The 13406-nt window shown below is 41.7% G+C and overlaps 4 protein-coding genes across 5 annotated transcripts; 2 read left to right on the forward strand and 2 right to left on the reverse strand.

The window, feature by feature from the left end:
• Positions 1 to 3247: 3247 nt before the first annotated feature.
• LOC115768800 (mpv17-like protein 2) lies at positions 3248 to 4462 on the reverse strand. Its single transcript, XM_030713496.1, has one exon. The coding sequence runs from the start codon at positions 4135 to 4137 to the stop codon at positions 3409 to 3411; it is 729 nt and encodes a 242-aa protein (XP_030569356.1). The 5' UTR covers positions 4138 to 4462; the 3' UTR covers positions 3248 to 3408.
• Positions 4463 to 4697: 235 nt separating this feature from the next.
• On the forward strand, positions 4698 to 6161 carry LOC115768802 (protein yippee). Of its 2 annotated transcripts, XR_004018621.1 has the most exons (5): positions 4698 to 4856; positions 4992 to 5291; positions 5366 to 5525; positions 5596 to 5843; positions 5896 to 6161. XR_004018621.1 is itself a non-coding variant. In XM_030713497.1 (4 exons), the coding sequence occupies exons 2-4, from the start codon at positions 5174 to 5176 to the stop codon at positions 5681 to 5683; spliced, it is 366 nt and encodes a 121-aa protein (XP_030569357.1). In that variant the 5' UTR covers positions 4698 to 4856; positions 4992 to 5173; the 3' UTR covers positions 5684 to 6161. The 2 variants fall into 2 exon arrangements, 1 of the variants encoding a protein (XP_030569357.1); XM_030713497.1 differs by having other exon boundaries at positions 5596 to 6161.
• Positions 6162 to 6481: 320 nt separating this feature from the next.
• On the reverse strand, positions 6482 to 7161 carry LOC115768799 (mitochondrial import inner membrane translocase subunit Tim9). The gene is made up of 3 exons (XM_030713495.1): positions 7030 to 7161; positions 6816 to 6911; positions 6482 to 6747 (listed from the first exon to the last, which is right to left on the reverse strand). The coding sequence occupies exons 1-3, from the start codon at positions 7087 to 7089 to the stop codon at positions 6616 to 6618; spliced, it is 288 nt and encodes a 95-aa protein (XP_030569355.1). The 5' UTR covers positions 7090 to 7161; the 3' UTR covers positions 6482 to 6615.
• An 87-nt stretch (positions 7162 to 7248) lies between these two features.
• Positions 7249 to 12894, forward strand: LOC115768798 (RNA-binding protein 1). The gene is made up of 2 exons (XM_030713494.1): positions 7249 to 7873; positions 12091 to 12894. Exons 1-2 carry the CDS (start codon positions 7494 to 7496, stop codon positions 12176 to 12178), a joined length of 468 nt encoding a protein of 155 aa, XP_030569354.1. The 5' UTR covers positions 7249 to 7493; the 3' UTR covers positions 12179 to 12894.
• The last annotated feature ends 512 nt before the right edge of the window (positions 12895 to 13406 follow it).

Genomic DNA, 13406 nt, shown 5'->3' on the forward strand with positions numbered 1-13406 from the left:
GCTAATGCCAACAACAATTTATTAACCCCGCCACGATGTGTGGGAGGGGGGGTGGGGGTGGGGGTGAGGGGGGGGGGGGGGGGGTAGCTGGAACTGATAAAGCTGATGCAGGTCTCGCCGTCTTTTTGCCAAAAATAATTCAACTGAACAACCGGTTTTTATTGTCTACCCTAAAAGATTTTATGATCTTTAAATTGTCAACTTTATGGACTTGCTCGCGTTTAAATCACGTGCAGAGATAGATGCAAAGCAAAAATGTTGAGCATCAACAATATACATATATATGCAGACATTATATAAGTCAAGATCGGCCAGTCAATCGCTTATTTGAGAAACTCAACGACGCTTGAGAAACTCAACGACACGTGTGCCTTGCGATGGTAACAGCGGCCGTTTATGTTAAGACAACATTTTACTTTGCATATATCCAATATAGGGTAACAGCGGCCATTTATGTTAAGACAACATTTACTTTACATATGTATATACAACACAACGACCCATCCAATATAGGGTAACAGCGGCCGTTTATATTAAGACAACATTTTACTTTGCATATATCCAATATAGGGTAACAGCGGCCGTTTATGTTAAGACAACATTTTACTTAACATATATACAACACGACCCATCCATTATAGGGTATAGGGTATGGGCGTAGTGCAGAGCAGGTGTTTTATACCAGTTGATACCAATTTATATAGCTAGGCTTCACATTTAACTTTCTTTAATTAACTTTTAAATGGTAGCCCTGCTTAAGCTCAACAACCGTTTTATTAATCACCCTTGTTTATTTTAATAAAAGCTGCATAATAACCGCCCACATGATTTGCATATTTTAAAAGGCATCAATATACACTGTTATCGCTACACGGCTAATGCATAAAGTAATCGATACCAGGTACAGGTATTTTGAAGTTGAGCTTTAGGCAAATTTTGAGCTGGTTTGCTTTGTTTCATATTAAATTGCGCGTGGCATAAAAAACCTTAAAAAAAAAACAAAAAACAAAAAAACCGCAATAATCTGCTCACCCAACAAGTCAAATATTCACACAAACAGACAACAGTACATACATACAAACGTACAAGTGTCCAATTTAAATGCTGCTATCTACACACATATGCATGCATGTATGTATGTATGTATGCATCGATATCTGTGCGCTTCTGTAAATTGTTCTCTTTCGCGACCATACTGGCAATTCCTTACAAAACTGGTTCGCGTGTGTCGCGCTCTTTGAATGCGGCCGCCGCAATTGCTATACGATCTGCGCTCTTTGCAAAGACGCTTTCTTTATTTGCTTCGCGATATATTTGTGTATGATTTTTGCTATTATCGCTGAGAGGCACAACAGACGAGCCCAGAAAATTGGCCAATCCGCGTGCGTTCTTCGTGAGCGCGCCATCCGCCCGCCCGCATGTCGCATAACGGTGGGGTGGGGGGAGGTACATTTTGTTGTCAGCATCTTGTAAATAAGCGCATTTACCCCACTTTTATTTACGTGTTTTTATGCTGTTGTGCGATCGGTCAATGGCGACGCCAACAATAAACCGCACGTCATTTGCAGTAAATTCGAAAACAAGTTGGAATTTTGTTTCTGTTGTTGTTTTTAGGTTAGAATTACAGCATTGGCAACAACCTTGTGGCTGAATATATACATATGTACATATGCATGTTCTCGAACTTTTTACGCAAACATGCGGTTGGCCCAAATCAAATTCGATACACCCCCAAAGCCAATATCGATAATACGTAATACGTAAAGAAAGTGTTATTAATAAATAATTATCAACTGATAATACGTACTTTTAGACATTAGCGCAGGAAGCGTTCGGCTAATAAGGGCGTTCGATTGGCTAAAATTGATTAGTTATCGATAACAATTGCAAAATGACAGTTTTTTTTGCCAATCGAAACTTGACGTTTCGACGGTTCGTATTTGAATTCGAATATTTAATGAGCTTTCGTTCATTTGGAGGCCTGGTTGTTGTTTTTTTTTAGCAATCACGTTTCGGTTGCTAACTCATATCGTGTTTTCTTCCTCTTGCCAATTTGCCCCGAAAATAACACAAGAAAAGGAAATTAATCTTACGAAAACCAGTTTACAATCGCCAAGCCCGCGTTGGGATTGGCATGGAGCAAGAATTGAAATGCGAACTATATATATATATATATATATATATATATATACAACACATATGTACATATATTCAAATTCGAAATCTTTGCTGTGACTGGATCACCTGTTGCTGGGTCTACCCAAAGGCCCTAGGCGGGGCACCGGGAATTGCGACCGTTTGATTATCTGTGCATTATCAAGCTCGTTGTCAATATAAATATGAACGTTTCATTAAATACTGCAGCTATTATTATTATTATTATTATTGTCATTATTATTATTGTTCATATTTCTTGGCGTTGATTTGTTTTACAAACCAATTTCATTATCAATGTGAAGCACAAGTTGCGAATTGCAAACGGCTGCGATAAGATTCCGTTCGTCATGCCCCCCACAGCTTGAGATAGGCATTTCATTAATGGATATGCCTGTCCGCATAGTATATATGACTATCAAATTTATGTATGTATCTATATATATAACACTTGGATGAAGGTACATTAAATTTACGTGACAGTGCCTTATCTGTGAATGCGCCTTATCGGCTTTTGGATGGGTTCCTCTGATTTATATTTAACTGCGGCTAAAATTTTAAGTCAATTCTTGTTGCTTTCGTAGCTGGCAACCGAGGGGCGCTTATCAAATGCGAGGCGTGGCATGGCGTGTTGCTGCCTGCCGGCACATCCCAATCAGAATCTTATCAGCGAGAGAAAAAAAACAAAAACAAAAACAGTTGAAAGCGTGCGTCATTCGCATCATTGTCATTTACATAGCCAAATCTGTGTGGCTGCGACATGTTTCCGTTCCAGCTGGTAAGTGGAACGCTCGAGCGTATCGTGGCCAAGAGATGCCAAAAGTTACTTTCTTGGCGCAGCTGACAAACGAGACTTATTGCCAAAGACCAATTTTGGGCAGCGGTCGTTGTGCTCGAAAAATCCTTCACCGACTCGCGGGCAAGTGTTGGTCGGAACCGGTTGCAACTGTTGCCAGACAAGTGACTGGCAGCCGCAATCGAATTGCATCAGACAACACAGCACAGCGGAGCACATCTCAATGATGGCCAATGATCTAGTTGGCATGGAGACCAGTTTTGTTGGTTTGATCGATTGTCGCCGCATTTTGGCCCATTTTTTTTATTATTGAGAGAGCAGCCGCAGCGCGGCTAGCGTCAAGGTACATTTATCGCGCTGTTAAAGCTCATTGCAAAAAATTGCATACAGTATTTACAAGATGTTTGGGTGTATATTAAATAAACTAAATGAAAAGGAAAAGGCTTTGTATAAATAAGTTAGGCCTGTTGCATTGTCAGCTTCTTCATGGTCGATGATGTGCCGGTGGTCATGGGCAGATGTGAGGGTGAATGCTTCACCTTCGACGTGAACACATCGTAGCCGAGACTGATCACATTATCGTAGAAGATGCGATAGTGCGTGGGTATCCAGTAGAAGTTGACGAACTGCGCCACCGGCCAGACGGTCCATTCGGCTGCATAGAGCTTCCAGGCCTTTTCCTTGATCTCCTCCCACACCTCGTGCGCGTCCTTTCTCTCCAGTATGCCCAGCGTCACAAAGAAGGCGGATATGTAGAGCGGCGAACAGATCAATTGATCGAGAACAATCTTTTTGGCTACCACACGCATGCTGCGACCGGGCAGATACTTGTCCAGCATCTGATACCAATAATGGCATATGATGCCAACGGCCACGCCGCTCGTCGCCATGTGCCGGGTGCGTGTGCTGCTGTATGTCTCGATCTCGTTATTGTACAATTCCAGCTGCTGTTCGAGGATGTCGCCCACCGAGCTGAGCGTTAGCGAAATGCCAACGTTGGTAAATAGTAGAAATTTATTACTAAACGCGCTGCTGTGCCATTCGCGCATTTTCTGCAGTGTTCCAGATCTGACACCCGCGCCCGCGCCGGCGCCGGCGCCGCCTCCAGCTCCCGTCGCCGCATGCCGGAATATGCTGTAGCTGCCCCGAGAGAGCAGGATTCGTAGTTTTCGTCGCAGGAGGTACATCTTTTGCTGATGTTTTCGGTTCTTGTCGTTGTGATAAATACCGATTCGCACTAGCTAAGCGATTGAAATGAAATTTAGCATGGTCTCCTCAGGCGCTCTTAGTCTTCGGATTCCATTTTGTGGTGGCCAGGAAAGTTTATTATATTTGAATTTTAAAACACATGATACTGAACTCCAATCGAAATTATTCCAAATATTTGAAAAACGCCAAACGCTGCCGGATAGATTTCTCCACGCAGCGTTAGGTGGGCGGCGATCGCAGCAACAACAATTGCACAATCACGTGTAGTGAACAGCTGTTGACCAGGGCGTCAGCATTTGAACCGATATCGAGTACTTTAACTACTCGATTGCTTATCATTGGTGCAACTAAATCATTTGCTAACAGCTACAAGTTGACTAGCATATAACTAAAATAACAAACGATCAATTTAATGTGCTGCAACTTGTGTTTAACCGAAAAGCACAGCAATGCTTATGAAAAGTCGCAAATAATACAATATCGATAACAGCACAGTATCGATACTTGTGCGACAGCCCTAGAAAGCGTTGCATTGTTATTGCTGTGCTATTTTCTTTATTTTTTTTGTTGTTGTCACAGGCGTCGTAATTGGCAAGTTGTCTTCTAATTCAAAGTCAGCGACAGTTTCTTGTGCTCTGTGTGGCATATTTATTGTATTGTTGTACATTTTTGCAACTGGTTGAGTTTCCAAACAGCTGTAAGTTTGTTTTTCTTTTTTGCCTAAAAACAAAAAGACACTGCAGATAAGCAGCGCTGCGCAAAAGTATACGCAAGCTCGTTGCGTACTGTTATTAATAACACTTTCGTGACAACAATTTCTCAACATTCTCAGCATCAGCAAACAAAGAAACGCACGCACAAACACACACACACACACACACACATATATACAAACACACGCAAACACTGCAATTAAAGGCAGGTAAACGAACGCAAAGGGAAGCGGAAACTCTCAGGCAGGGACAATAGAAGTGCTCTGATAAAAACTCAAAAGAATTAAGTACACGCACAACTATGGGCCGCATCTTTCTGGAGCACCTTGGCGGCCTCAAGCTGTTCAACTGCGCCCAATGCCACACCAATTTGACCAATCGCAGCCAATTAATCAGCACACGCTTCACTGGCGCCACGGGTAAGCAAAGAGTATACACGATTTATTGTTTCAGCTTGTTTGTTGATTGTAATATATATATGTATTATCCGCAGGACGCGCCTATCTGTTTAAGCGCGTGGTCAACTTGACGTTCAGCGCCATTCAGGAGCGCGTGATGCTCACGGGCCGTCATATGGTGCGCGATGTCATGTGCAAGAACTGTGGCGCCAAGCTCGGCTGGATGTATGAGTTTGCCACCGAGGAGACGCAAAAGTATAAATAGTTCTCTTGTCATTCGTATATAGGGCTAACTCGCTCACCCACAATATTGTTGCCTTTCCAGATACAAAGAGGGACGCGTCATTCTCGAATATGCACTGATCAATGAGGCGGAGGGTTTCCCATCGGAGGCGGGCGGCACCAGCCACTGAACACACGAGCGTACCTGCAGCTCCAGGCCAATAAAGCGTGTGTAGCCCTAAGTATTGAATAGCAAGCCGCAGGCGATGGCTTCTATAGCATATGTAATAATGTAATCGATCACCGAGGTCCTTGCATCGACAACTGGCTAGTGTGTGTGTGTGTGTGCGTGTGAGTGTGTATAGCTAGATATCATGTCGAGTTCGTTAACGTATAATTACAGCCCCTGTCAGCGTTACTTAAACGTAGTTTAAGACATTAGCACATAAGCAACTGCGCGGCGCCCAATTCTAAAAATACTATTTATGAGGCTGAACTGCTAAATCACTCCCACCTCCTTCTCCCTTCGTTGCCGTGTGGCACAACGGAACTACATTTGTCCCCCTTCTTTTTTTTTTGTAACTTGCAATTATCATAAGGAACACATATGTGTCCGTCGTCAACAACTTCATAAATTAATAAAATAAGAGATCTCTAGTTATCTTTATAAATCTCATCAAAGTGAATAGTTGTTTTTCTCGGCCTGACAAACGTTTAAGAACATGTGCACGAAACAGAAGCAGATGCTAAAGTTAATGAAAGAGGAAGACACAGAGAGTGAGAGGGAGATAGAGCAAGCATGCACACGAGTAAAGCATCAGGCCAACTTTGAAATAGCACTGACTATGGCATCAGGTGCACAGATCCATCTGAGATTTGAGCCCGGAACTGTATCCTTGAACTGCCTTTGACATCAAACCAGGACAGCAGCAATAAATAAGTACATTATGTATACGACTAACAACCGTAACTATCATTTACATTGCTTTTATTTTGGTATTTATTTAATTGCTAGATAAGGACCCATACAAATGCAACAAAAATGCATTTTTTTAGCTCAGCTTCGCTATCGGTGTGAATTTGTATTGTTAACTAAACTACTTAGTAACTCGAACTGTGTGCCCTACAGCTTGTTGGTCTTCTGGGCCATGGCTAAAGCATTCTCGTTGGCAATCATTTGGAATTCCTGGAAGCGCTGCGATACACGCTGGTTCATCTTCAGGTACTTTTCCATGCAATTCAGCGAGCATTTCTCCTGCAAATCAAGAAATACCAATATGATATATCCTTTAGCCAGAGTTCAATTTGGGGTTTGCCGCTTACCTCAGAGTCTTTGACATCGCGTGATGTGAAATCGCGTACACAGTCCGTAAAGCACATTTCGGAAAGTTTGTTGTAGGACATTAGGAAATCTGAAAACTATATGCACGTTGTTTAGTTTGATTGCCAGCAATAATCACATTCGGGCGGCACATTCGATTGCGCATTGCATCACATTTGCAGTGGATTTATCAATCAAATGCGCCGCGTTATTTACCGTTTTCATTTGATCCTTGTCCAGTTGGTCCAGAGAAACGGTTTCGGGGCTTTTAGCCATTTTGTACTGTGTTGTTTTATTGAAGTTTTTGTGAAATACAACGAAACGCTGTGCGATTAAATAATAGTAGAGCTCAGCTGTGCTGTCAAAATACCAGGGCTGCTATCAGCGATAAGTCAATGTTATCGATTTGGCTGGAATGCACATCGATAATTGGCTGCCATCTTGTTTTTAGCCCACAATCACAAATTAATTTTTCTCTACGTAAGCGTGGTTGTGTCTGCCTGCTGCCAGCGAAAAAAAATTGTGTATACCTAGAGACGCAATTAATACTTGGCTAAAGAAAAAAAACTTTAGTTAAAGTTAGCAAACGCTTTCTACGTATATATTTATATACACATATATATATATATATATATACATATAGCCATACATACATATATATATATATATATAAACACACCATGCCCCGCTATCGTGAATGGGATTTGGCCTGCAAAGTTTACGTGGGCAATCTGGGCTCCTCGGCCTCCAAACATGAGATTGAGAACGCGTTCAGCAAATACGGACCTCTGCGCAACGTGTGGGTCGCCCGCAATCCGCCTGGCTTTGCTTTCGTCGAGTTCGAGGATCGTCGCGATGCTGAGGATGCGACACGCGGTCTTGACGGCACACGCTGCTGTGGCACACGCATACGCGTCGAAATGTCCTCTGGCCGTTCGCGCGAAGGACGCGGTGGTGGCGGCGGCGGTGGCGGCGGAGGTGGCCGTCGTGGTGGCCGCAGCGGTAGCGGTGGCGGCGGCGGTGCAGCTGCTCGCGCTGGCGATGCTGGCGGACGTTATAGGTGAGTACCACTCCGATCTTCCCCCTTTGCACTGTCCGTGCATCACCAAATTTTTTTCGCATATGTATAAGCCATTCTGTATATATGTATGTACAAATATATGTGTGTGCATATGTGGCATCGAAAACGTTGTGCATTGCATATGAGCTGGCCAAAAACAAAAAAAAAGTATGAAAAATCGATTTGGGGCAAGCAAAAAAAAATATATGTATATGAAACGGGCCCGCCAATGTGCGTATACATACAAGAAATATTGCAGTACCGGTTGTAAAAGTGAGCACAGCGCACACATACACATACACACATTTACAGTAGCGTGCGCATCAATTGTGTGCACAAAAAAAAAAAAGAATCTCACAAGTCCGAGTATCGTTAATCGATAAACAAGGGTTGGACGCTCAGATTCAAAATGGATGCGTTCTATTTTTTTTTGTTTTTTTTTTTTTTTTTTTTTTGTTTTTGTTGTTTATTCTTTACGTACTTCATTTGTTTCGCCAACACACCCCGCAGCAGAAGATTTTCCCCCTCCCCGACCCGTTTGCCCGCTTGTTACTCGAAATTGCGGCCTGGCCGTTGTACAAATTTGTTGTGTTTAGTAAAAAGAAAAAAAAATTATAAAAATAGAAACAAAAATCATCGAGGATTGGGGCTCAGTTTTAATGTGGTTTCACAATCATTTTGCAGGATAAAGCCTACTTCTACTACAAGCACAACAAGAACAACAACAACAACAGCTACTACTACTACTACTAGAACTTCTACTACTCCTCCTCTTCCTTCAACAAGTACAACTACTACAACAACAACAACAAGAACAACTTCACGTCTCATAACTACAACAACAACAACAAGAACAACAGCTCCTGCTCCTCCTCTTACACACATTTCACCAACACCAACAACAACAACAACACGCCCAACCAAATTGTGCAGCTTTATGATAATTGTCGATTTCAACAAATACGATATATTCCGCTGACTGCAATAACAACAACAACAACAACAACAACAATAGCGACAGCAACAGCAACACATCACAACGAAAACAACACAAGTTCCTCTGCGCAAGTTCTCAACAACATTATGTACTTAACGTACGCATCTATTTATCAGCCAAGGGGCAATCCAATCACCATTCATCAGCTGCAGCCAACTGCAGCAGCAGCAGCTACAATCTGCATCAGCAACAACTGCAACTGCAACACAATACAACATTCCCTCACTCTAACTCATGCTCATACCAAACACACACACACACACACACACACAAATATCTGCAAGTGCCTCGTGTCACCGTGAGAGCAGTCAATCAGTCGGTCAATCAATTAATTGACTGCAGCTGTCGTCGCAACTTCACCAACAGCAACAACAATCTTCATACTTCATCTCGTATCGTACCAACAACAACAACAACATCAACAACAACAACGACCATTTGCTCTTTCATTTATTAACAACACTTATCAACAACACCACCAACAACAACAACAACAGCAACAAGCAAGTGCAACTACTGACCCAGCAGCAATCAAATCTAACTCCAATTACACCAACAACCAACCAACCAGTCAATCAATCAATCAATCAATCAATCAACCAACCAACCAACCAACCAACCAGTCAATCAACCAGTCAATCGATCAACGCTTTGCAACAGCCACAACAACTGTAGACAACTTCAACTTGCAGTCCTAGACGCGTCTTCTGCAACGCCTCTCAGCCTCGGTCGTGCCTCCACACCACAGCTGCTTCTGTCCCCAAAAACAAAAAGTACCTCATCTTATGTCATCTATAAGCCAGCCTGCCACCGACAACGACCAACAGCCAAGCAGCCAATCAGCCAGTCAGCCAAGAACAGTCAAGCAAGAACTTCAACAACAACAATCACCAAGAAACAACAGCAACAACAACAACAACAGCTACTTCAACAACATGCAACATGTAGCATGCAACATGCATTGGGGTCCCTGTTTTTAACCATCTCTTTTGTTGTTGCTCTAGCTCCTAGGCTCATCTCAGTTCTTGCACCCCTTCCACAACAACATGCCCGGGTTGGCCACCCCATCCCCCCACACCCTGCGTCGAGCATCTCCATCAAAAATGTTTATGAATCTTCAAATTTAGCCTGCGCTGCGCTTCTTCACTATTCACCTAAACAACTTCAGCTTCAACTGCAACAACTCCTGCAACCGCAAGCGTACCACCAACAACAACAACAACTACTACAACAACAACAACAACCACCAATTATCACCACCAACAACAACAACAACCAACCACAACCTCCGATTATTACGCAAAGCAACTGCCACAAAAAAAAAGAAAAGCAAAAGATAAGCAAAGCGTATGTAAAATTGTTCCCATTTTTTCTTTTAGCTGTAGCTAAAAAAAAAAAAAAGAAAAAAGAAATAACGCAAGTTTTATTTATATTTTTGTATATTTTTCCTATTTTGTTCTTTTGTTATCGTTTTGCCATTTTCGTAATACCCTTGCAGCAGGTCACAATAGATAGAGATACATACGATCAGATCGAACCCATATTCCTCCGTGCTTCTAGCTGTATCCTAAGCCAACTCCTCTCCCAGCGAAGCTATCTCGATGAACCTTCTTTTTGCCAAAAGTAGCAGATACATACATATATTGCAGATTGACTGAATCATCGTATCACTATATATCATCTATCTATCGCAACTGCAGAATAATGCAATGTAGTTCAGTTCAGATGAATCATAAATACAATTGGTCACTTGGCAGAGTTGCATCGGACTACCATATATTGCTATATATAGTCAAGTCGCAGAGTTGTTGTCTTGGTCCTGGTTCAATACAAAGTACAGTAAACGCTCGCACATAAAATTGATAATAACAAATACCTAAATATACATTTGTTAGCTGGCAAGTGTCTAAATCTAAATTTAATATGTTGCAAACAATTTGTTGTTTTTTTTTTTTTATATAAAATAACGTGTCTCGATTTCTAGTTGAGCAGCGATCACTGTAGTTTTTTATTATATATGCCATCTGCCGCATGCCTGCAAGGGTATTTAATCTTCGGCAAGCCGAAGCTAACAGAACTTTCTTGGTTTTTTTTTTTTTTTTGTTATCGTTATCGTTCACTTAACATGCATTTTTTTTTGTTGTTGTTCCTCTACACACTCACCCGCTAATTGTCTGCTTTATTACAACAACAAGAACAAGAACAACAGCAGTTAGATTGAAAAGATAAAAAAGTACCGCACACACAGAACACGCGGAAGCAGCAGAGGCAGCAGCAGCAACAGCAGCAACAACAACTGCGGAGGATCGCAAACTCCTCACTCTTCAGCTCTTCAGCCCTCTCTTCAGCTCATCAGCCCTCTCTTCAGCTGCTGCGTTTTGAGCCGCGCTCTCTTCACGTCTGTGTGTGTGTGTGCTTGTGAGCGTGCGCGTCTGTGTGTCTGTACATGTGTGTGCGTATGGGCAGCGCAGCTTCAAGCAATGTGTTGAAAACCAGTATTAGCATCAACACACACACACACACCACAAACTACCACACCACACCACAATACAAGAACAACAAACCCACCATCACCACAACAAGAACAACAGCTACTTTTAGTTCACCAATAACAACAACTACAATAACAACAAACAGCCAGAACAACAGTCTTCTCAGTCTGCTCCGCTCATCAAAAAGCCACCAACCACCAAGAACCAACCACCAACCACCACCACCACAAGCTACTACTGTGTTTATGTATGTTTTTTGGGATATAGCCCAAGGAATAGCTAAGATTCCCTGCCAAGTAGCCCAACAACGGGTTCAGCTCAGCTCAGGTCAGCTCAACGCAGCGCCACAGCCACAGCCACAACAAATTGTGACAGCACCACCGACCAATCAACCACCAAAACTCCCCTCAGCTCCTCCATAGAATAACACAAAACTGAAATGGAGGCACAGTTTTTCAGCATTGTTAATATATAAAAAAAAAAAAAAAAACAAAAAATAATGATAATAATTTGTGTCAAAACGCAAGTGTTAAAAATCTATTTAATTTGTATTTTTTTTTTCTCTCTCTCTCTCTCTCTTCTCTCTTTTTCGCTCTCTCTCTCTCACTGTCTCGCTCTCTGTGTGTGTGTGTCTGACTCACTCGTTCTGCTCTGTCTGCCTAATGCTTTAAATAAACATAAACCAATCACCCGCCCCACCCAACCACCAAAACACCATCTAATTACAGGTCACGCTCCCCGAGACGTTCAAGGACCCGCAGTCGCAGTTTCTCACGGGATCGACGCAGCCGCTCGGACTCGAGGGATCGCCACTAGGTGGAGCTGCAATCAGCGCAGCAGCTCATAAGACAGTTCTTCACATAACCACCCGCACAGACACAAATACAGACAGACACAGCTTCACACACACGCGCACACACACAAACACACACTCACACACAACTAGTACATGTGTAAAGGCGCCGCGAGTGTGGCCATAAAACAAAAATAATAAAAATTCCTATTACAGCCAGTTTTTTTTTCGGATTATGTATATATATATGTATATATATATATATATATATATATATATATGTGTGTGTACAATTGTGAATTTCGGACGACAAAATCAGCTCCTCACAAACAAACAAGAAAAACCAAATAAAAAAAAATAAGTAAAAGAACAAAAAAAAAAAAAGAAGCAAAATTAAAAAAAAAATACAAATTTAATTATAATTATGAAACATTTCGAACCAAGCCGCAACAACATATTTATTTGAAGGCAGCCGCGAGTTTAAGCAGAGTTTGTTGCTGCGTATCTAGATGTAAGTGCATAGAGATTAAAGAGAGAGAAACTTATAGAAAACAACAACAACACACACAACACACACACACACACACACACCACACACACAACAGCAACAACAACAACAACAGCCTGCAATCGGATTGACTAGACGGAGCGGAAGGTACGAGTATTTTGTGAATGTTTCTATACTTTTTTTTTTCACCTGTATTTTTTTTTGCTCGTAATCTATCGACACAAATTGTAAAAAAAAAAATATGACAATTTAAGGTGAACATAATAAAAACTATGAAATACAATGCGTAAAGCGTTTGAATCAATCATTTATATATAAAGACAAGGAGGCCTGGTTGTGTGGACTGTGGAGTCCTGAAATGGACAGCAATAATTTTGAATGGTTTTCGCTAATTTAACTTCTCGTCTGGAACACATCGAAAACTAAATACACTTTACACATATAGCTGACGAACTGATAGATATCTGTGTAGAATAGCGAAGCTCGCAATTGCTGAAGTTGTTGAAAATATCTTGAAAAAAAAAGAAGAAAACTTTTCCATAAAAAATGCATTATTCGACCGATTCTTCCTATGGCAACTATATGAGAACTGGGGACAAAAACAAACTGCGGCTGCAAAGCGATATTTATCGATTTTGAAGAAACGTAAGTGATCGATAGTTTCGTTTGATCTTCGATCTTGAAGTTATGCTGAGAACAAAAACAAACTGCGGCTGCAAAGCGATATTTATCGATTTTGAAGA

The sequence above is a fragment of the Drosophila novamexicana genome, unplaced genomic scaffold, assembly GCF_003285875.2.
Source record: "Drosophila novamexicana strain 15010-1031.04,08,12 unplaced genomic scaffold, DnovRS2.1 tig00002019-arrow-arrow-pilon, whole genome shotgun sequence".
Classification (NCBI taxonomy): Eukaryota; Metazoa; Arthropoda; class Insecta; order Diptera; family Drosophilidae; genus Drosophila; species Drosophila novamexicana.